The following is a 25,559-nucleotide window of genomic DNA, read 5'->3' as shown; positions in this document are numbered from 1 at the left end:
GATTATGTTATTGTCCACAAAGAGCTTCTTGGCATTCGCTTGTGTTCTGAAGGTGCTGGCATGCCGGATAGACGACTGTACATGGCTGAACGGAGAAGGATTGAGAGCGAACTTGTCAGAGTTTGGCAGGACCGCTGGATGAACTCTGACAAAGGACGAGAAACTTTTCGTTTTCTCCCATCCGTTGAACTGATAAATTATAAGAGCAAGCCTTGGTTGCAGTTTGGATTAAAGGCGTGTTTTGTGCTGACAGGACATGGGCTGAGAGCCAGGCTAAATGATTTCAGTCTGGTTGAGTCCGGGCTATGTGTGTGTGGAGTCTTGGAAACTGGATCTCATGTCATGTTACATTGTCCTCTCTATGCCGACCTAAGACTTGTTTTTGAAGGGACTTTTGAATTAAGTGAAGATAATTTGTGCATTCTATTTGAAAATAGAATAAATTTTAATTTGTTTAATAAATATATTGAAAGGATTTTTAATAGACGACAAACTTTAGAAAGTAGAGGTCACCCTCCACGAGGGAGGGATGGTAACTAGAGCCACAGAGAATATTTATTTATTCTTCTGTGGTAATAAGCAAATAACCTAAGTTTGTAAAGTCATAATCATATCAGAGTAGGAATTTTAATCAAATTTTAATGTGATTACTTTGCCATTCATAAGACAATGTAGGTTTTTAAAATTTTAGTAAAATGTGCATATGGGCATATTTGCCCAGGTGGCACTATAAGACTCTGATATCATATGATGGATGTAATAGTAGAAGAAAGGGGAAAGGCCAAAAAGCAACAAAAATGTAATTAGCACTTTCTAATACAGTATGAACAAGGTAGTCCCAATGCAGTGTCATTTATTAAGGTAAAAATAAGGATCAAGTTAGAATAAGATATGGTTAATATAAATATGTAGTTTGTATAGGATTTAAACGTAATTTTGCAGAGACTGGAATTCAATAATATGATAATTCAATAATTTGGAACAAGCACATGGTATAGGGTGAGGTATTAAATTGAGGATAGGGAAGGGAAAAAGGAGTATTTAAATAAATAAAGACGAAAAATAGCAACAGAAGTAGGATAGTAGGAACATTCGTATCACCCTTGTATACACTAATAGTTTTATGAACGGGAAGGATGGTAGAAATAGAAAGCAGAAATATAAAAAGCAAAGAAAAAGTTATTAAATAACACTAAGCTAGCTGGGGTTGCGAAGCTCAACCTTATAGTAAGGGCTCTGGCTTTGTAAGTGTTAGTATAAAAGAGCTAATACCAAATGCTTGTATTGTAAGGAAAAGACAGGCGTAAAAATATGTAAATCAAAACATGCTGAGAAATGAACCGAAAAAGAAATCGAAAGTATAATAAGAAAGTGAATGATACCTGGAGTTTTCAAGTAATGCGTAGCAGAAATAAGCTGGCGGGAAAAATATACATAGCTGAAGGAAAAAGGCAGGAAAACGAAGCACACATATTTAGTAGAGTAGATGAATGCATGTAAACCTTAATCACATTAGTAATATATCTACATGATGAAGCAATTTATAGCAGTGTAACAGACTTAATAGTGAGCTGTGAAGAAATGATAAAAAAATGGGAAAGTAGTGACCTCTATTGTTGGAAAAAGAAATGCAGTTGGAATAGGACTTGACCATAATAAAGTCATACAGATTACAAAAATAAACATATAAAGAAGGAAATATGTGAAGAATCCCAAAATGTTCTGAGACAGAGAAAGATTAATAATTTTAATCTGTAGTCCAAAATGGTATAGTAAGAATCCAATTTTGAAAGAATAGTAAAGACATCCAAGGATGAAGAACTAGTTAAGTCCATTGATGAAAGAATATGACATAATTCCAAAGATATAAATAACTTGGTGACGTTAGATCCAAAGATGGTGTAGTTAAGAATCCAATTAAGAAAGGACAGGAAATAAGTTCATGGATATGAAACTAATAGAATCCAAAGGTAGTTTCAGATGTAAATTCAAAGGTGAAAGGATCCAATGTTGAAAGAATAGTAAATAAATCCAAAGATAAAGAACTAGTTTAAATCCATTGATTAAAGAATGACATAATTCCAAGGATATAAATAACTTGGTGACTTTAGATCCAGTTGTGGTGTAGTTAAGAATTCAATGATGAAAGAACAGGAAAAAGTCCATATATATGAAACAATTCCAAGGAAACAAATAATTGGATGTCTCTAGACCTAATAGTGGTGGAGTTAGGAGACTAGAAAAATTTTTTCAAAGATTAGTGGCAAAATCAAGTCACTAAACTAATTGTATAGGCAGCTATACAATTTTAGTAGAAAATCCATAGGTGGATTTTCAAACGTATAGTATGAAAGAAGAGGAAATAAATCCATGGAAATGAAACCAGTTGAACCCAAAGATAGTTTCAGGTGTAAATTCAAAGGTGAAAGGGTGTGTTAAAAGTCCAATGTTGCAAGAATAGTAAATAAATCTAATTTTATAAACTACACCACCATTGGATCCAAAGTCAACTAGTTTAAATTCATTGATTAAAGAATATGACATAATTCCAAAGATATAAATAACTTGTTGACTGGATCCAATGGTGGTGTAGTTAAGAATCCAATTATAAAAGACCAGGAAATAAGTCTAAGGACATGAAACCAGTTGAATCCAAAGAAGGAAGAACAATTCTAAGGAATCAAATAATTGGATGTCTCTAGACCATAACAGTGGTGTAGTTAGGAGACTGTATAAAGTAATTTATACAAAGATTAGTGGCAAAAACAAGTCACTAAAATCTAAAGGCAACTATACAATTTCAAAAGAAAATCCAGAAGTGGATTTTTAAAAGGTATAGTATGTTATCAAATGCTTGAAAAATCCAAAACCCAAAGGAATTTTAGCATATTCTACATATATTATAAACCGTACCTGAAAACAAAATAGGAAATGTCAACAAAGACTCAACATGGGTAGTGAATTATAAGTAATTTCTTGAAGGATTATTAAAACTTATCAAATGAATATATAAGAAAAGTGAAAACTTAACAGTAGAAACTTAGTGAGTAAAGAGAGAAAGTAATCATTCTGAAGAAAAAAAATTGCATCGGAAATCACAAATAGCTATTACTTATCAAGTAGTGGAATTCCGCCAGATTATATTACAACTTTACAAATACAATTATAACCGACCAGTTCATAGTAAATTATAAATGAATTTACTTCTGATAAAATGGGAAATTATATTGAAACAGTATTTTACAAAGTAGATAGGGATATTATTGTTGACTAGCTTATTGTAAAGGAGTTGTAGAGCTTTGGTGAACAGTAGCTGGTTACTACATATGCTAGCTAATAGGTTTGGGTACAAATTATATTTTTATGTATTTTGCTGGAAATATTGGAATGCCAGTTAAAGGTAAAAAAGTAAAAAGTAAAGTGCAGCCATTATCAACCCACTGCAGGATGGAAGCCTCCTCAACAATTCATGTTAAGGGAAATGGACCATAATCTACCACGCTGGTCCAGTGTGGGTTGGTAGAGCGACCGTATTCAGCAGTCAGGGGCTTGAACCCCGGTCTACTCAAAGAACGTGTGTTACTGCACTCCCGCTCCTGCCCAGTTAAAGGTAAATGACATCAAAGTTAAATTTATTTCTTTTATCATATATGTCAATATTATATGGAGGTGAGGTATTGCTAAGAGTAATATTGAGGTCAAGGAAGTTTGCTGTGTGATTAGTGGAGTTTTCTTTATTCAGTTTGAGTTCAATAGGGAAAATAGCTTTGGCTATAGGTTCAAAGTTGGTATTTAAAACTAGGATGTCATCTACATATCTGAAAGCTAAAAGGTTATGATTAGGATTGTTTATGGTGTATAGTTCTTCATAATAATGTAAAAAAGGTTGGATACTAAGCTTGAAATTTGGGAACCCATGGGAACACCAATAGTTTGTTTATACGTAAGTTTGCCATCGAAGATATAGTTATTAAGTAAACACAGATTTACATAGTTGTTCCATGTATTATCATTTATGTTTAATTTATCCTTGTATATACAGGGTGATTCACTACCAGTGCGACAAACTTGCAGGAGGTGTAGGGGGCACAAAGACGAATCGGAATCACATAGCATTGCAGGGTCCAAAATGCCTTCGTCATGCGGGAGGTCGCGTGAACAAAGAAGCAAAGAAAAAGAACAGAAACTGCAACTCGTTAGTGTAACAGAAATCATTTTAATGACAAGTTTTACATTGGCAAAAAGCCATGCTACAGAAGATGTTTGAAAGTTCGACCAGAAGCAGTCACACAGGCTTCAACAGCGCCACCGCATGGAATCCCTAATGTTCTGGAAGATTCCTGGAGTGTCTCGAATCTCCCCGGCAGCTACAGAGATGCGAGCGACGACATCTTCAACTGAATCAACGGGGGTCTCGTACACCAATGTCTTCATTTGACCCCAGCAGAAGTCCAGGCATGATAGGTCCGGCGATCTGGCAGGCCAATGAACTGGACCACCACGACCTATCCAATGCTGACCAAATGTAACGTTTAGGTGTTGGCAGACGTCATTGGTGCAATGTGGGGGAGCTCCATCATGCTAGTACTACATTGAGCGGCGCAATGACTGAGGAACATGTGCTTCTTCAATAAGTTCGGGCAGGACTTGTTGTAGAAAGATCAAGTATGCCCTACCGTCCAGACGAGGGGGGGCAGAAGGTACGGTCCAATGAGGTGGTCTCCAACAATGCCGGCCCAAACATTGACAGAGAAACGGCACGTGTTCGCGTACCATGGGGGTTCTCCAAAGCCCACAAATGGGCGTTATGTTGATTGAAGGTTCCCTCTCTTGTGAAACTTGCCTCATCCGTGACCAACACGGACGCAGCAAATGCGCTGTCTGCCACACTCTGTTGAAGAAACCAAGTAGCAAAAGTCTTCCGGAGTGGATAATCCGCAGGCTCCAATGATTGGACGCATTGCAGATGGTATGAACTCATTTGGTTTTGTTGACAGTATCCTCCATACAGTAGATTGGGAAATACCCAATAGTTGGCCTATCGCTCAAGTACTCTTACTCTGATTGCCTTCTGCAAGACGTAGGACATTCTCCTCATTGTCTGGCGTCCTCGTCATTCGCTCTCGATTCATGGTACCTCTCGTGAAACAACCAGTCTCACATAACCTTCTGTGCACACGTGCGAAAATCGTATGATGAGGAGCATGCCTGTGCGGGAAACATTCCTGGTACAAGCGCAGAGCGGCGCGCCCATTACAGTTTGCAGCTCCATGCGCGAGGTGCATGTCGGCCAGTTCAACGTTTGAATACTCGTCCATCCTACTGCCTTGGGAACCGGTTCGCTAATGCTGACTTCCAGCGGGATCGCTGTTCACGCGATCTCCCGTTCAACGTCCTCTACCGCATGACGAAAGCATTTCGGACCCTGCAATGCTATGTGATTCCGATTCGTCTTTGTGCCCCCTGCACCTCCTGCAAGTTTGTCGCACTGGTAGTGAATCACCCTGTATATACACATTTTTATCTAATATATATCTATATATAACTCTTAAGTAAAAAAAATAATTAGGATAAAGCCTCAGCAATCTGGCTAAGATAATTAATCAGATAGTTAATGGTTTCAGTTGGCCATTGTCCTAAGTACACAGCTTGTAGTTATTTATCTTTTGAAATGTATCAGGATAAGGTTTCTTTAAAACTTTTATAGAAGATAATTTATTTCATTACAGACAGCAATATTACTGAGACAGAAAAATATATATTTAATAAAAGATAAAAAATAATAACACTTACCAAGGAATAAATATATATTTTCAGTATTAGCCAATAAAATATCCTCCCCATGTAGAAAGTGAGAAAATAAGCATTTCGCCTGCATGCAGTGTAAAGTTCTTATTTTCTCCCTATTCTCCATTTTCGACTTGCCCTTCACACCTTGCCACTAAAAGAACAATTTAGATCCTACCTGTGTTTCCCTCCTCATACAGGTGCTGACCTTTGAATTTCCCCAAGCTGTGAGCCTCAACCACCCAAGAAGGTAATTTATTTCAGTAATTCACAACTTGCTGGTTAAAATAAAACTTCCTACAACACAGTCTAAACCTCTTTCCTGGAATTAGAATTTATGGCCCCTAATTTCACCTTTATTCATTTTACTATCCCCCTTTTAAAGAACCTAGTTACTGAGCTCCAAAGCCCATATATTCAAAAGCTTTCCTCATATAGATGCACTTTTTGCTGCTATCAAGGCACGCTGCCTGTCTTTTTATGTTGGAACTTTACAACATAAATTTGTAGAAACAATCCACATAGCTGAAAAAATAAAGTAAGGAATTTTAGGCTATGAGTAATGAAGAAATTCTGGCTAGAGTAATGAACATTTCTAAAGATGTCTTTGGACCTTTTGGTGGTATTTCTGAGTCAAAGCTGAAGAGTTGGAAATGCCAACACATTATGTCAATGTATTAATACTGAGTCTAGTGTGATCTATTCCACTAAAACTTCACAGATCACACCAGACTCGGTATTAATTTTCATAAATCTATTCAAGTAAAACTTTATATATCATACTAGACATCAGTATTAATTTAATAAGTAACTAAACTACAAATCCAATGACTCTCAATCAAAAGCTTTAGACATCAAATCTATAATATAATTAATCTAATCCAGGAGAAATGAACTCTGTTCTAGAATAAAATACTCACCTAATATCTTGTTTTCTACACAAGGAACAATTAAGCCTTCAATTACTGCCTTAGAGTACTTCTTTGAAAATGAGAGAATAGCCACGGCCAATGTCCGAGATACAGTTGACTGTAGCTTCTGAATCTAGGAAAGACTAACAGTCTACAACAATACTTGTATAATTTGTATATTTCAGTAAAATCCAACCAATAACTATACTTTTTCTTTGTAATAATAATGAAAACTAAAAAAAAAAAATGTTTGTACTTTTGTTATTTTAAACTCAACATGGCAACATAAAAATTTTAGAATAGTAGTAGCAGCAGCAGCATGCGATGCCAAAAAAAAAAAAAAAAAATAGAATTTACTTCACTGAGTATATTTCTTTGGGAACAATTTCTGAAGTTAAATTATAAGTTAAAAATGTCTAATAATTTTAATTTAGATTTTGCCTTGGGAAAATTCCTTATTTTTTACACCAGCATTTAAAGAACCCATTCGAACTACAGCTCATCCAATATGCAATATATATTTCAAAAAAGGCATGTAGTAAAAATGTGTATGATAGCATGCACATTTTTGTATAGCAGTTAGAGACAGGTTCCATATAAGCTAAAAATTGTCAATAGCCACCCCATTTTCAAACTTTATCAATAAATATTACACTACAACTGATAAATAATATTAAAACATAAAGGCATATAAATTAGTGCTTTTGCATCATTTTAATACTCAGCAACCTACTAAAGTAGTACATAAGTGGCATAATTTAAGTATATCTCATATTGTGAATACCTTCACAATGAGTTGCCATGATATTGCACTACTTCAAATAAGTAACGCTTCACCAATTGAGAAGACTACTGTTACTTATTCTCGGTGGATACCACCACCCAGACAGCACTGTTTCAAAGGTTTTCAGTCTAAAACATAAAGGTTATTTAAATAAATTTTTTTTGAAATGAAACAAATAGGAACAATATTGTTTTGTTTCTGATGGCTGAGTTTTCAAAAGGTGGATGATGGGGGGGGGGGGGATCTTGTGTGGACTGGGTTTTCTAAAGAATGAATTTTAAGGGTAGCCCAGCTTACTTTTTTTTTCTATTCTAAAATAAATCTGTAACCATTCTTCAATCATTCAATTTTCTTCTGAATATGCAGCTTCTTTCAATGTCTGGATCCACGCTCGAAACCAATTTTGCCAAAATTTTAAAACTACCATTTTTATTTCAATATTTAATGCTTTCCATTTTTTTGAAACACTGTTGTCTTTTTTTAAACTCACTGTCTGCAGTACTGGTAATAAAAAATATGTAAATATAGGAACTATATATAAATTTTTACACACAACATATATTTTCATGCCTTTAATGGCAGACAAGGTGACAAATAAATATGAATCTAACTTGAAACGTGTATTATAAGATGGCATGTTATAGCAGGATGAGCTGTACACAGCTCATGCAGTTGGAGCACATGATGGAATGTCAAAAACATGGTAACAGATTAACATGGTACATGTTAATTTGTTACTAGTTTTATAATATTAAAACAAAGGCATTTTGACTTCAATATAAAAACTGTTACAAGAGGTGCTCAAAGTAATAACCGTTGTTAATGTGTAAAAAGATGTCTACACATTACAATTATGATGGTGCCCAAAAGCAGTGCTACATTCTTGTCAAGAAGTCCATGGTTGGTTCATCCATGATTCAAGTCTTATGAATGTGCCTCCCACCCAAACCTACTATTATGGAAAATATGGTTGAACTATGTATGCAACAAGTGAATGAAGCATGTTTGTACCCCACTATACATAAATCACATGAGGTATGACCAATGGGTACATTGAGAAGTTCATGTCCAGAGGAAGTGCTGGACGGTGGCATCTGTTAGATGGACAGGTACCATGTAGAGACTAATCATACAAGAAATAAATCCATACACTGCAAGAGAATTGCTACTGACATCTCACTGCATGTATTGCCTCAGCTCAGGTTTGAAAAAATATGCAGATTCCTTGTGAAGTATGCTTCATTCACACATACAGGATTCTAGTCAGAAAGTTAGGGTTGTAGATACAGTAACAAAACAGCCACTGGCAGAAGACTTGTCATGAAAGGCCTTCATGACACGTATTCTTAATAAAGACCATTTTATATCACATGCAATCCTTGCACCTATTGCACATTAAAGGGATGCAGATAATTCTATGAGATTCACCACAAATAAGACTTTGAAACCCAAAGTATACTATTTCCTGGCAAATTCTAGCAAATATCATAATTGTATTGTTGTGCATAGGTTCAAATTCCTCTCTGTTGTCTCCTTTCAGAGTATGGATCAAAAACCTTTCAAATATGGTGGTACTGGGTTCTCTGCACTGTAGGAGGGATTGGGTATCAAGTTTAATTTATTGTGTGGTCTCTGGTGACAGAGGTCAATTTCTGAAATTGGAGGATCAACAAAAGCAAAATATGATATAATTAGAGAATGGCAGCACAGAATGAACTGGAGCATGGGCATGGCTATTCATCTTTGTAGCAAGTTTCAAAATGCCTTGTTGGAATTATTCAATAAAATAGTCTAATTCCAGTCACAGAATAGAATAATTTCAGAAAGATTTTTCACTTAAGGCTGTAATTAGCATGCTCAGGCGTGTATTTTCCAATGAATTAATTCAGGTTTTTCATCCTGAGGTTTAGGCAATGTCCTACAAACATGCAAACCAACCTGTGACCATATTTCTAAATTTTTAAAAAAGCAGATAATAAAATATAAATTATGCACCCCCCCTCCTCACAGAGATAACTATCCAGTTGACTTTTGAATTTCTTCAAACTGTCAGCCTCAGCTACCTGCAGAGGCAACTTGTTCCAGTAATCAACAACTCACTGGGTAAAAGTTTAAACTAGATTGTAGGAAGTTTTTTCCTACAATCTAGTTTAAACCTCTTACCCTATAATTTGAATTTATGGCAGTTCTGGAATTCTTTATAACAGTGAAAATTCCACCTCCATTCATTTTACTTACCACTAAGAGCAATTAGTAAAAAAATTTTTTAAATTCATTTTTTTTTTTGCAAAATGAAAATTTTGCTAAGAGCCTTATAAACCTCAATCAGGTCCCCTCTAAGGTTGCCAAGATCTGTAGCTTGCAAAATCAAAGTCTTTCCTCATATGGTTGCCCTATTGCTGATCCCATGCAAATTGACCATCTTGAGACACTTTCAAGAAGCTAAATGTCTTTTTTTAGATGAGGTCTCTGTACTTGGACACAGTATTTCATATACAGTCTTACAATTGTCTTGTCTTATAGAGTGGGATTATGACTTCCCTATAAACATAACTGCCACTTTTCTGACTATTCCTAAAGCTGTTCAAGTCATCCTTGGTACTGATCATTAGTGACTCCCAATCTTTACATCACCTGCAAATTTTGACATTATTTCCTCAATCAATGTTGTTTATGAAAATCAAAAACAGTGATCCAAGAAATGATCCTTGGGGGAACCTTTGAATTCTGTTCAAGTTATCTGTAGGAGCACTACTTGGCACTGTTCATTGACCCCCAATCTTTACATCATCTGCAAATTTTGACATTAAGCATTAGTAGAGGCATATGATGCAAGAAAGCAAGTTTATGCAGCATCAGCCAAAAAAAAAAAAAACACTCCCATTTCACCCCTCCATTCATTCCAAGTACCTGTCCAGCTCAGCCTTAAATTTATTTAGGCTATCAACTTCCACAACAAAGGATGGAAGTCTGTTCCACCAACCAACCACCCGCTGGCTAAAGGCAAACTTCCCCACATCTATCTTTCCTCAATTTGAATTTATGCCCTCTCAAATGATTATTCTGAGCAACAGGAAGAATTCCATCAGCACTGAGCATGCTCAGACCATTCAAGGCTTTATACACCTCAATCAGATCACCTCGCAGGTGCCTAGTCTCCAGACACTGTAATTTGCAAACTTTAATCCTTTCTTAGTAAGAGCAACCCTTTGTTCCATTCACTAATCTTGTTGTCCTTCTCTGCACTCATTCCAACAGCTCTACATCCTTCTTAAAATAAGGCTTCCAGACCTGTATACAGTACTCAAGGTATAGACTGACCATTGCCTTATATAAGGGGATAATCACGTCCTTATCCCTGCTAGAAAAATTCCTGTATATCATTGACAAGACACTATGAGCTACTCTTGCAGCCCATCTGCACTGCTCAGAAAACTTCATATCTGCCTGCACAATTATCCCCAGGTCCTTTTCGTTCTCTACCACTGTCAGTGTAATTCCACAGAGTTGATACGATACTCTGGGGTTGCTGTTTCCCCTGTGTAGTACTTTACATTTGTCAATGTTAAACTTCATTTGCCACCCCTCAGCCCATCTGCTCAACTTTTCTAGATCCTGTTGCAGCAGCGTACTGTCATTAGTGTCCTTAACAACCCTGCCAACCTTCGTTTCATCTGCAAACTTGGACATTAAGCTTGATATACCATCATCAATATCATTTATAAATACAGAAACAACAATGGACCCAATACTGAACCCTGAGGGACTCCACTAATAACATTAGTCCACAATGAGCATTGTCCATTGATTACCACTCTGTCTTCTCCCACTCAATCATCCCTTTATCCGTAGCAGCAATTTTCCTCCAATGCCACACTGCTCCAATTTGTGCAGCAGTTTTCCATGTGCAACAGTATCAAAAACCTTTCTAAGATCCAAATATATGATATCAAAGTTATTCCCTGCATCCAGTTCCTTTCTGACCACATCACAGTATCCAATCAAATTAGTCAGGCAAGATTTTCCCTTAACAAAACCATGCTGTGTCCAAGCTATAACTGAAGTCTTGTCTAGATGATTCTGCAGTGCTTCTTTAACCAGTGCCTCCATTACTTTTCCTGGAACAGAAGTTAAACTAACAGGTCTGTAATTACTTGTGTTGCCCTTTGATCCTCCTTTGTGAATTGGGGTCACATCTGCACATCTCCAGTCCATGAGTACCTCCCGAGTCCAAAGAAGCCCTGATAATTATGGCTAAGGGTGTGCTTACTTCCTTTGCTGCCTCCTTTAATATAACTGGATAGATCCCATTCACCCCGGGTGCCTGTTTTATGTTTATCTTCAACAATTTCTCCTCCACTTTCCTCTCAGTTATTACAAAATCATCCAGCTCACTCACTTCTGGTATTCCCCTCCCTGAATAACCCCTCATGGGTGAATGTAGATGCAAAATACTCATTTAGTTTGTTAGCCACCTGAGCAGGATCATCAACAGTTGAACCATCAATATCCAGTGGACCAATCTGATTCATCCTTTTCCTTCTAGAGTTTACATAATTAAAGAACTCTTTGTTTTTCTTTGCATCCTTTGCCAAGGATTTCTCATAATCTGTCTTTGCCTGCCTAATCTCCTTTGTGACTTGGTTACAGATCAACTTGTATCTATCATAGGCTTCTGTGTCACGTGTTAATTTGTATGTATCCCATGCATTTTTCTTCTCTGCCATATGTCTCATTAGTTCATCTGATATCCATCTAGGCCTAAACCTTGAACAATATTTCTTAGTTGGTATGTAAAGCCTAGTAGCTTCCAAGATAAGTTCTTTGAATGCTTCCCATTTTGAATTTCCTGTTGGTAACATCATCAGTTCATCCCACTGTATAGAATTTAAATACTGTCTCAGTCCATTGTAGTCGCATTTACGAAAGCAATAACTCTTCCCTTTACCCCTAATGGTAGTGACCTCTGAGTAAATCCCACTTCAGCACAATGTGATCACTGCCACCTAGTGGTTCATTTATCTGCAGATTCTTAATGCATGAAGAATCACTACTGATAATCAAATCAAGAGTATTACTCCCTCTAGTTGCCTCCCAAACATGCTGATGTAGAAAACAATCATCCAATAAATCCACAAAAGCCTTGCTAGTGTGTGAATGACCAACCCACAAATTCCAGTCAATATCTGGGAAATTAAAATCCCCCATTATAAGACTCTCTGATTTACTGGCCCACTATTTCCCTGTACAGTTCCTTATTATACTCATCAGAGTCGTTGGGCCTATAACACACTCATACTCTCAATTTTGATCTCCCAATACTTATGTCACACCAAACTGACTCGACACTGCACTGTCCAGCTTCACTTCCTTGGATTTTATGTATTTCTTAACTAATAGCATAACCCATCCTCCTTTCCTATCCTGTCTATCCTTTCTGTAGACATTGTACTCCCCAAATTCCAGTTCTGCATTCCTTATATCTGTGTGACACCACGTCTCTGATATCCCAACAATATCTGCCTTTGATGTTTTGAGCAATACCTCAAATTCATCAAATTTATTTACTAAACTCCTAGCATTGGTGTACACGCAAGTATACATGCACCTATTTCTATTCTTAGCTACCCTAACACAACCCATGTGTTTACTTGTACCGCAATGACTCCCAGCAGTCTCTGAAATACCCTGAATCTTGTTTTCCAGGCTGCTACTCATTCCAATAGAAGCAGTGCAAGAATCACTTTCACCTCTGCCAGTGACTACTGTTAATCTATTAGTCGTTGTATCCCCCCAAGCTAGCAGTTTTCCGACCCACCTAACACTGCCTCGATGGCATCAGCAAATATTCTTGCACCCTTTTTATTTAAATGTATCCCATCCCTGTAGAAGCAGTCTCTCCTGTTAACAAGTACAGACCAGGCTGAAAAATATTCTACCCCTTGAGCTTTGCACAATCTTTCCAGGGCTGAATTGATTGACAAAGCTCTCGTCATATACTCCCTCCTATCGTGTCTGGGCAGAATTGCAGACACTTTCAAATTCAATCCTAATTCACAGCTTTTTTTCAACAGTGATCTGTACTTGTTAAGTAATTCTGCCGGTCTTCTACTCTTAATATCATTAGTGCCAATGGGTACAACAATATCACCCTTTATGCCCTTAAAAAATGATATCTGCTCTACAATGTCATCAACCTTTGCCCCTGGCAGACATACCCTGGTCCTGTTCCATCTATCCTTTTTACATAGCATGTTCCCCGTTTCCCTGAAAATAGAGTCACTAACAACTACTAGTTCCTGTGTGACCAGTGCATTCTGCTTTGGGGGTTGCCACTGTGTTGCGTGATGATCAAATGCAAACTCTGGCGTTGATGTGGCAGCTGAGAGCTTGATGGGCCCCTCAATTTAGATCCTTCGAGGGCATCCACCCTGTTTTTCAAGCTATCATATAGGCCCATAACAACGCTGAGTTATCGCCTCATTTCCTCACACTCCATACATCGTGTGCACGCAAAGACATCTCCCTTGGCAATATGTCCCATACCTGATTGCTCCACAAACATCAAGCAAGCAGTGCATTTTAAAAGGCTGTGATTCAGAGGGCAACTTCCCCCCTCAGTTCTCCCCTGAGCCACAGCACTCCATTTAGCTTGCACCTTTTGCTTTGCTGCTCTGGTCTGAGTCTGAGTCATTATTCAATTTCAGTACAAAATTATAACCCTAAACTTGTATCCCAACGCAGTTGTAACACTGTATCTATATATATATATTTTTTAAGTGTCAAGTATTATCTTCGAGTTTCTTCATATAAGTTCCTTATCAAGTTATGTATTAATTAATTGTTACGTTCGTAAAATCTAAGTCGTTATATGTATTTAATTAAAGTACAATTTAATTGACAATGAAGTTCAACAAGATTAATAAATTACTGATTAATTGATAATATTATATACTATACTATGCTAAGCTAACGCTATCTAGTTCGGGATATAATGTTGTATCGTATAACAATGGCGGCAAGTTACGAACGCTAAATCTACGGACATTTAAATATTAATTAACTTCCAAAATCTCGCTGTCTCAATTCAGAATAAATCAAGGATCTCTCCTAGGTCTATAAGGATCTCTCCTAGGTCTATAAGCTACTTACAGAAAATAATTTAATATAACAATTGGTCAATAAAGCGACTAACTATAGCTAAAAAAACTTCCGGTTCGCCGGCTCTGCAAAATTTGTAAAGCACGTGGATTGGATATCCTTACCGATACTAAGTAATAACCTACAAAATCTCTACAAAAACATCATACCTTCTATCCCTTCATCAATGTTGATTGTGAAAATCAGAAACAACAGTGGTCCCCACTTCTGACAATAAATATCCAAAGATACACTGTGTGGTAGTGATATAATAAAATGGATATTAATGATTGATAATGGCTGGAAGGACAATAAGAAATTTGCACAGGCTTGGTGCGTTTTCAATTTGCAATATCTTAATGAATATGGCAAAGGAAGACATTATCCTAATGAAATATCAGGAAAAAAAAATTAAAGAATGAAATTACCTACACTGTATACTGCAGCGAAGAACCACAGTACAGCATGATGATATACCAAAGTCAATGACACAGAAAGCAGGACAGTGAGGTCATTCAGAACTACCAACACAAATACATATATCATTAATATATTATGTAATAATTTGAGGAAATAATCGAATATTTTCAAAACATACAGAAAATTCATGTTCAAACTTCTTGCATTCTACTGATAGTCACTAGAACCTGAGGTTGGTTAACTTTTATCTGATAAACTACTTAACTTGCTTCTCTTTGTTATTTTAGAGAGCGAGTGCTACACATTAAAAATAAATGCCACGATGAGCAGCATGACATTAGGGGCAAGTTACTGCTATGGATAAAGGGTGGCTGAGTGGGAGAAGACAGTTATTATCAATGGGCGCTGCTTTTCTTTGACTAATCATATTAGTGGAGTGGCACAGGGCTCAGTGCTGGGCCCATTATTCTTTTCAATATTTATTAATAACATTGATAAATGCATATTAGGCTTATGTCTAAGTGTGGAAATGATACAAAGGTTGGAAGGGTGGTCAATGACAGCAATCACAGTATGCTGCTGCATACAAGAACTATAAAAATTAAGCAGATAGGCTGAGATGTAGCAACTGAAATTTAACATGCACAAATGTAAGGTATGGTATATGGTTATGTAGTAATCCCAGAATAACATACCAACTATGTTATATACTCAGGGTAGTGGAGAATGGAAGAGACCTAGGGGTAATTGTGCAGTCAGACATGAAGTAATATGAGAAGTGCAGATAGGATGTTAGGACAGTTTATGGGGTTTTGTCAATGATATACAGGAACTTTGCCAGCAAGGATAAGGAGGTGATTATCCCATTGTATAAAGCAATAGTTAAGCTACATCTTGAGTACTACATACATAGGTATGACAGCTTCATTTTAGGAGGGGTGTGGATTTGTTAGAATGGGTGCAGAGAAGAGCAGTGATATTAGTGAGGGGAACAGAGGAGTACTCTAATCAAGAAAGACTTTGGTTCTGCAAATTGCATTCAGCCAGTGGGTAGTTAATTGTTGGAACAGACTTCCATCTAGTGTGGTGGAAGATTCAAAGAGGTGTTTACTTGAATTTGTTTAAATCAAAATTATGACAACTGTTAAGATTTTACAATGCACTCTATTTTCACTCAACAGTGAGAAACAGTGGTCGTTTAAGTAGCTACATAAAAAAGGTTTTATCGAACAAAGTTTTTTCATGTATTCAAGTTTTCTCCTCTGGAATAATAGTCAGAATTTTCCTTTGCATTACATTCACTATGTTAATTTTTTTAAGAAAGAATTTCTTGCTGTTTGTGGAAAGGCCATATGCAGAAATTTAAAAAGGCATTGGCAGCACACTCCTGGTCAAAATCATGGGTGTGCTGCCAATTTGTTAAGGAGCATGCTCCTAAAAACTCATTTAATAGACTTTTATTTGATAAAATTCCCCAAAATTTAACAAGTGGCTCATTTGAGGCCCCCCCCCCCCCAACATCTTCCAACGCATCCCTGGTTTTGGCTGTTGAAATTGAAAATTTATATCATTTTTAATAAAATTAATTGTGTTTACTAAATTTGTTACGTATTAAAGTTAATTAGCTGAAACACAAATATGATCAATAAACAACTGAATAATAATTAAAGCCATATATAATGTTGTTACAGTTAACTTCATTTTACCAGATTATTGAAATTGGCCACCTCAGTATAGTGGACACTTTTTTCCTTACCCAGTGAGGGGGGGGGAAGAGAGAGATACGCAAACTCACAATATTAGTATGTTTCTCCTTGGCCTTGGAACAGAATGCAACATTTAATCATGAATAACATGTCAGGTTCATGATCAATGTAGCAATCATCTGAAATATCTGTTTCTCAAAAATAAATGTCAGAAACTATTGAAGGCATTAGATAAAATATTAAAGCAAAAAAAAAAATAAAAAAAAAAGGAAGCAAACTAATGTATGTGAAACTACTCTAATTACATAAAATATTTATTAAAAGTATAGTGAGGTACCTGTGGGTATAAGCCATGCCTTGCAAATTCCATACTAGTATTGAAGTTAAGAGGTGGATGCAGCTGAACAAGAGCCTTATATAATGTTGCCAATGATGCCTCACTAAGCTGAGTCAACTGCAGTGCTTCACACACAGTAGTTACCTAAAAACAGAATTTTTTATGGATAATTAAAAAAATATAGCACATAATAAAAAAAAAGTAAAACAGATGAAAAAAAAATTAATAGTAATTTTTTTTTTCATCTAGAGAGATGCTCAACTCAAATACCATGGAAGAAACAAAAAGTGCAACTAAGAACTAAAGAATGAACTTTAAATATATCTGTTTCTCAGAAATAAATCTTGTAAACCATTGAAGTTTAGTGTTAGGCAAAATAATGTATATTCGAAACGTTGAGAAAAATATGTCCAAGAAGAGCATCAATTCTATTTCTAATAAAATTAACAAAAGTTTTTTTCAAAAATTGCATTCAGCCATGAAGCTCCTTATGTTGTAAGGTAGCTAAGGTCACTTAAAATGTGATAACATTAATATTTATATTTTCAAATATATATTGATACATATTTTTATATTTATATTATTACACTGGCAGTAAAAAAAAAAAAAGAGCCTGTGATACACTAGAGATGGAATCAGGGTGTATTAATGCATTGTCATTTGTTTTGTGAAGAGGCCCTGTACTTTTCTTAATATTGTCAACTTAGACTGAAACAGAATTTAGTCTGTCAGAGACAATAAGGCTTCTTATGCTTTAGGTGGCTAATGTCACTTAATACATGAATCTGCTGACATTTGCATCTTCTTCTTCTCTTTGTATATATGTATCCATATGTTTTTTATGTTCCTGTTAACACTGCTGCTCCTTTCTGTGTTTTCATTTTCCTCAGCAAAAATGGCTACTGCAGCTTCTAAATGGATAAAATAGGGGCATCAAACGTTTTCTGGCTAAGGGTCAAAACAAACAGCGTTGAAGGTCATGGGCCGCCACATGGGTTGTCGATGAGAGCAGGTTTGGACTGCAAGACCAGTTCCTTACCATTAATTATGCATTTTTCAAAAACAGAATTTAATTTTTGTTATCTACATTTGTACTTAGTCTTTTTTAAACATTTAATACTTCAATATGAAATTCCACCAATTATTACATAATACTAATACCATTCCTATTGTATGGTTATAATATTGCTAAATTCTCAGGAAGATACATAAAACATGAGACAGCAACACAGAAAAATTGATTATTATTAAAAATGGTCAACATGAAATTATATTTTGTGCCAAGCTAGTTTTAAACAACTTTGGGATGCATAACACTTGAAGGTTGCTTACATGGGCTACCCAATATAAAGGAGTGGACCACCCATGGCCCACAAGTTGGATGCCGCTTCATAAAACCTTCTGATGTGTCTTCATTTGCTAATAATTTTCACAGAATAGCCTTAATATTTCTTCAACCTTGTATTCCATTCGTTGGTATTCAAATCTTCCATGTGATTCCAGTAAACTGATCATATCAGCCGCCTCAATTTTATCCAAAACTAGTCTCCACTGTTTCTTTGTATATTCTGTGCCTCTCCTAAGTCAAGCCAAGATACAGTAATTTTGGATACAATCAAGCCATACTTTCTCCAAGTTCCAGTCATATTTGATGTTTTAATTTCTTTCCATGCAGTTTCTTTCTTTCGAGACCATTTTGTTTTCATCTTAAAAGGGACTACTAAAATTAAATCAATAAATGAATCAAGTAAATAAAGAACAAGTAAAACAAATAAAAAATAAAACATCTTCCACTTACAAAATTATATTTCAGTTTGGTGGTAAACAACACAATAATGATTTATTATTACTCAGTTTGGAGCACTGATATCTAGTGAGTTCTTTAATATTTCTGGGAATTATTTTTAAGATGTCATTATAACAAGGTGAGGGATGTTGCAAATTGAATATCGGTGGTAATTTTCAACTGTTGTTATAATGAAATGTCATTAAGACGTGTATTCATTTTTATTTAAAATGAATACAAGTATATTTTCATTTGTTACTAAAGAAACCAGACCAAAAATATTTTAAAAGCTGTATTTAACATCACCCCAGGAGCTCACATCTGGTGAGTGTGGACTTGGCACACCCAGATATCATCATTCTTCTCTTTCTTGGTGATTCCTTTGTACTTCTGACTCTCTCTCTCTCTCAGGGTAACTCAGGAATTTTTTTTTTTTTGGCTGGTGCAGCATACGCCTCAGGCTTCCTTGCACCATATGGATAATAATAACATTGAAAAAGAGTTGCACACAAATGAAGCTCGAATTTGCATTTAACTGGTGAAACTACATATAGTTATTAGTAACAAACGTGATGAAAACAACTGACATACCTTACTGAAAGGAACAGTTGATAAAATGGCAAGTTCATTCATATAGTGCTCAACACCTTGCATTCCATCATAATTACTGTGCAATTTTTCTTTTAATTTGTAAATGTTGTCCTATTGGAAGAGACAGCAAGGATAAATAAATCTCACTATTAACAAGAGAATGTAATTCAAAGCATTATTTTAATATATCTTGTCATTTTATGGCTAGTGTTACAGAACTTAGTAAATGTACATTGAAATAAATATTAATCTACATCACATCACGAGAGTGAAGCAGGCATGCAAACCCAAATTTATCTCCAATTTCATTTACAAATTTTTTTTGAATGCAGATGCTTCAAACTTATTTAATACATGTAATAGTGACACACAGAAAGAAAAATTAAATTTATTCAAAGACAAAAACAATATATATTTTTTGTTGTTGTCATACAACAAAATGCTACTTATTTTATCCTTAGATATCACCTCACAAAAGTGAATGAATCACCAGTGGCACACAACAGGTTAGGAATCACTGCTATATAGTATTTGTGTTATTTAGTTGGCATTCACCAATTCTACTTCACTAGTCATTTCTGTGTTGGAGGTTGGAGCTGGGATGTGGGAGGGAGAGTATTAGGGAACGAACCCCTGTAACTAGACTCCATAACTATGCTTATTTTGACTTCACACATGCAGCTTATGTCAACAAACTGTATGCAATTAATTGTTGGTTTAACTGTTTTTAAGATGGAAAACCTGGATTTCTGGGGGAAAAAATACAACTCTCACTTGAGGCTAACTCACTCAGTCAAAATGCTAGAAAAGTAAAAAACAATTTCTGCCATTTTTTGAGGAAACACAGTTCAGTTTTAGTGGCAAGAGTAATTTGCATTACTCAACTACACTTGTACTCATACACTGCTTTGTCAAATTAAACATATGTAATTTTACATATCAGAGCATTTGAAACAAAAAAATAGAAAATGGTCATTTTTGAATTTATACTAGTGTTGACATTATGGATTTTTGAAAGCAGCCTCAAAGTAATACCTTATACTTGCTGAGCCAATTTTGCTCCGGCTGCCAAAGCACAATTGATGTATACAACAATACTTGTATGTACTTCAGTGTTGGGCCCCTTGTTGTTTTGTATATTTATCAATGATATTGATAAAGGTATATTTAGCATTAGAATTATTAGAGGCATACAATGCAAGAAAGCAAGCTTATGCAGCATCAGCTGAAAAAAAAAACAAAAAAACCTTCTCATTTCACCCCTCCATTCGTTCAAAATGCCTGTCCAGTTCAGCCTTAAATTTATTTAGGCTATCAACTTCCACAACAAAAGATGGAAGTCTGTTCCACCAATCAACTACCTGCTGGCTAAAGGCAAATTTCCACACATCTATTCTACAACTGACTTTTCTCAATTCGAATCTATGCCCCCTCAGGTTCTTAATCTGAGCAAAAATCCCATCAGCATTCAGCTTCTCAAGCCATTCAAGGCCTTATACACCTCAATCAGATCACCTTGCAGGTGCCTACTCTCCAAGTGCTGCAATTTGCAGAACTTAAGCCTTTCTTGGTAAGAGCACCCCTTTATTCCCCTCACTAATCTTGTTGCCCTTTGTACTCGTTCTAGCAACTCTACATCCTTCCTAAAATGAGGCCTCCAGACCTGTACACAATACTCTAGGTGTGGCCTGACCACTGCCTTGTATAACAGGATAATCACCTCCCTGTCCCTGCTAGCAAAATTCCTATATCATTGACAAGACACCATGATCTGCCCTGGCAGTCTGTCTGCACTGCTCAGTGAACTTCATATTCAACTGCACAATTACCCCCAGGTCTTTTCACTTTCCACTTCCCTGAGTGTAGTGCCACACAATGGTACATTTCTCTTCTGTTATTGCTACCCATATGCAGTACTTTGCATTTGTCAATGTTAAACTTCAGTTGCCACTTCTCAGCCCATTTGCCCAACTTATCTAGATCCAGTTGGAGTAGCATACTGTCTTTACTGTTGTTAACAACCCTGCCAACCTTTGTATCATGTGCAAACTTGGACATTAAACCTGATATACCTTTATCAATATCACTGATTAATATACAAAACAACAATGAGCCAGTATCAGGCTTAATGTCAAACAACAACAATGAGCCAACAATATCAGGCTTAATGTCAAAGTTTGCAGTGGTACAAAGGTTAGCAGGGTTGTTAATGACAGTACAGCAACAGGATCTGGAAAAGTTGGGCAGATGGGCTGAGAAGTGGCAACTGAAGTTTAACATTGACAAATGAAAAGTACTGCATATGAGTAGCAGTAACCCCCAGAGAAATGTACCAACTGTGTGGTATCACACTCAGGGTAGTGGAGAATGAAAAAGACCTGGTGGTAATTGTGCAGTCATATATGAAGTTTTCTGATCAGTGCAGACAGGCTGCCAGAGTTTGGGGTCATGTCAATGATATACAGGAATTTTGCTAGCAGCGACAAAGAGAGGTGATTATCCATTATATAAATCAGGTCACACCTTGAGTATTGTATACAGGTATGGAGGCCTCATTTTAGGAAGGAGGTAGAACTGTTGGAACGAGTACAGAGAAGGGCAACAAGACTGGTGAGGGGAAAAAAGGGGTACTCTTACGAAGAAAGGCTTAAGTTCTACAAATTGTAGCGTCTGGAGACTAGGTACCTGCGAAGTGATCTGACTGAGGTGTATAAGGCCTTGAACATTTTGAGCAGGGTCAATGCTGATGAGATTCTTCCTCTTGCTTAGATTACAAACCTGAGGGGGCATAAACTCAAATTGAGGAAAGACAGTTGTAGAACAGATGTGAGGAAACTTGCCTTTAGCTAGCAGGTAGTTTATTGTCGGAACAAACTTCCATCTGTCATTGTGGAAGTTGATAGCTTAAATAAATTCTAGGAAGAAGTGGAAGACTTCAAACTTTTGGAGCGAATGGATGGGTGAAATGGCAAGAGTTTTTTTTTTTTTTGGCTGATGCTGTATAAGCTTACTTTCTTGCATCATATACCTCTGCTAATGCTAATGTACGTACTTTCAAATAGCATCTGCTTAATGAAACCTAAAATCTGAATACTTTAGTTTTCATTAAGCAGGCGCATCAAAATTAACTGGATATGAAAGAAGGAAAAAAAATTGCCAGTCTAGGGCTGAAAATAACATGTACAATGCAAATGAGAGTTCCAAAAGCCACAAAAAACCAATATGGAAAGGCCTGGAGCTAAAAATAAGCCCTAATCAAATAAACTGGCACAAGCTGCATAATGCAAAATAATAAGACCTCTAAAAGTGCATGGTAATGTGCTCAGTAAACATTAAAAAAAAACTGCCTAGCAACTAACTTATATTAAGTCCTCAACTGCAAAGTAACTCCTAGACAACTGCAACTACTAATCAATATTAAAGCATACTTATGTTTTATTACTTACTGGTTGCCAAAATACAAATGTTAAAATCAGATACAAATATTCTAAACCTTTTGGCTTATTAGCTGTAATTACAAATCTGTGGCCATAAACTTAAACCCTAACTCCTCTAATACAAATAATTGTACAGCAATACTCACTTACCACAGCTTCAAACAGCATGGGTTTCACTATAACACGGTTTTGAATTAGGTTTAAGTCAAAAATTTACTGTACATATCAAAACTCATTCCACAGCATAGACTCGTACTCTACATATGCTGTGGTGCCAACTGTATTGTCTCACATGCGCCAATAGCTCCCCTCAGGCAGCCAGCGGCAAAGTGCAAGTGTTCAGTATTCTTAATTCCATCCTGAGGAGATGATGTGATAGCTTTTCAAACTGCATTTCATTTATTTTTTACCCCATTAAATGCGATCGAAAATATATCAGAATCTTAGTTAGAAATTACTGCCAACAACATGCATTCTGTTTGGCAGCATGTTTTGCCCCATTTGGCAAATAATTTCAGTGGTTTTGAATTGCAAGTTTAGACAACTGCCAAAGATATTGTGAAGGAAAAGACTTGGGATTTGAAACTTTGGACACTGCCAATGTATGTGACTGCACTGACTCACAAAATGACTTAGATGATGCAGCTCTCCCTGAAGTTGAAGAACAAACTGCAAATGAATAAGAGAAAAACAATTCTGAAGTGGATAACATTGAAGTGGCACCAAAAGAATTTTGAACCGAAGAATTGGAGAAAGTTTTTTTTGGGGGGGGGGGGTTGACATGGCCTGTGAGGGGGAATATGAATGGAGATCTGAACGTTGAACATAGCATGAAGATATGGCAAATTTTACAAGATGGGATTCAATACTATAAAGACTTGTACGCTGAGAAAAAGGAGAGACGACTTCACCAGACTTCATTATTGAAATACCTAAATAAACAAAGTTTTTTCCTCCTCTCTCATGATATTACCTTTTCATTAATAAAATTTTTGCAATATTTTTTATTTCAAATCCTTTTAATTGTCTATCGAGCACAAATTGTTTATAGATTTATTATAATTTGTTTATAGACTGTTTCTCTAGTATGCATTCAATTAAAACCCATTATAATCATATCTCAATCAGCATGGTTTCACATAACACGGAACAGTTTTGGTACCAATTATCGGTGCTATGCGGGTATTGCTGTATTTGTATATAATTATTCAAGCAGCAGAAATTGAAAAGGTGGATTCATATACTTATCTTGGACAAGTAATTAGCTGTAATAACGGATAAATGGCTGGAAGTCAAGAGAAGAATAAATTTCGGATGGATAGCATTCAGGAAATATAGTCACATACTGAGGAGCAATATCCCAATTTGTCTGAAATGTAAAATAATGAACCAATGTATACTCCCCACAGTGATCTAGTGAAGTGAAACTTGGCCACTCACCAAAAGAATAGAAGAGACACTGAAAACCACACAGTGAATAATGGAACAAATTATATTAGGAATCAGACTGTTGGATAGAAGAGAAACACATGGATTAGGCAGCAAACTCAAGTAAAGGACATTCTTGTCAAAACTAAAGAAGTGAAATGGACTTGGGCAGGATACATAGCTCGAAGATATGACAGATGGACTAAAATTAACAGAGTGGTATTGAAGAGGAGCTAAAAGAAAACCTGGAAGACAACAACAGAGATGGACAAATGAAATTCAAGGGTTCGTGGGCAGTAAATGGATGGCCATTGCACAAAACAGAGGGTTGTTGTTATTTGGTTTTTAGGAGCATTAACAACTAAGGCCATATTGCTCCGGGAACATGCGGTGGTCATTCCCTGACCTTTCCGCATCCTCTGTATTTGGTGATGACGGGCTCAAACCCCGGTCTAATCAAGAAGCATATGCTACGCGCTGCTGCTGCTGCTGCTCCTTCCCACCTGGCTACGTGGGTGCCTCAAAACAGAGGAAACTGGAAAGTTGCTGGAGAGGCCTACATCCTGCAGTGGATTGAAAATGGCTGATGATGACTCACCACATTCATTTGGAGAAAAAGCTCACAGAAGTTTCAATATTTTTGAAGTGCAATTAACAGAATTAACCAAAAATATTAAAAAAAAACTGGACAAACATGAAAGAAGACAAATGAAACAGAAAATAAGGAGATGCCATGGCATAAACCGAACACACGACCTTAGTAGCAGAGCCACAGCCACTAATAGTAGCTTTGAACCTATATTGGAAAGTTTGGTGGGTAGGCCCTTATTTGAAAAACACAAACTTAACACAAAGTTTGTGTTTTTCAAATAAACACAAACTTAAACTGAAATCAGGAAGAAATGTAAATTTCTCAAAAACCACAAAAAATAAACATGATTTCTATAAATCTTCTGCGAAAGCTGTAGAAGTTGGTAAGTACATAAATCTGACAAAAAAAAAAAAAAAAAAAAAATGCAAATGAAGAAAACTTATATTGCACATCTATTGCAAGATGCCACTTGACTATTCAAAACAAGGTCAAATGTACAGGTGCTGAAATGGCTTTGCTAATGACAGGATTGTGGCATTAGCATGAGGGGAGGGGGTTCTGGACTACCTGCTACAGTCCCAATCGCAACACCAAATAGTTTCCGCCTCTTTGGACTCCTGAAGGAACAGCTGGCTGGCAA

At 36.3% G+C, this 25,559-nt stretch overlaps 1 protein-coding gene across 1 annotated transcript; it reads right to left on the bottom strand.

Annotated features, from left to right (window-relative positions):
• Window positions 1-340: 340 nt before the first annotated feature.
• Window positions 341-23,067, bottom strand: LOC150079877 (Fanconi anemia group E protein-like). The gene is made up of 5 exons (XM_090383268.1): window positions 23,050-23,067; window positions 19,463-19,573; window positions 17,086-17,229; window positions 6,708-6,831; window positions 341-423 (listed from the first exon to the last, which is right to left on the bottom strand). The coding sequence occupies exons 1-5, from the start codon at window positions 23,065-23,067 to the stop codon at window positions 341-343; spliced, it is 480 nt and encodes a 159-aa protein (XP_090239394.1).
• Window positions 23,068-25,559: the final 2,492 nt, after the last annotated feature.

This window comes from Mastigoproctus giganteus, chromosome 10 (assembly GCF_048544385.1).
Source record: "Mastigoproctus giganteus isolate SK-2022 chromosome 10, ASM4854438v1, whole genome shotgun sequence".
Classification (NCBI taxonomy): domain Eukaryota; kingdom Metazoa; phylum Arthropoda; class Arachnida; order Uropygi; family Thelyphonidae; genus Mastigoproctus; species Mastigoproctus giganteus.
The sequence above is the reverse complement of the archived record's forward strand: the minus strand, read 5'-3'. Positions and strand labels throughout refer to the sequence as shown.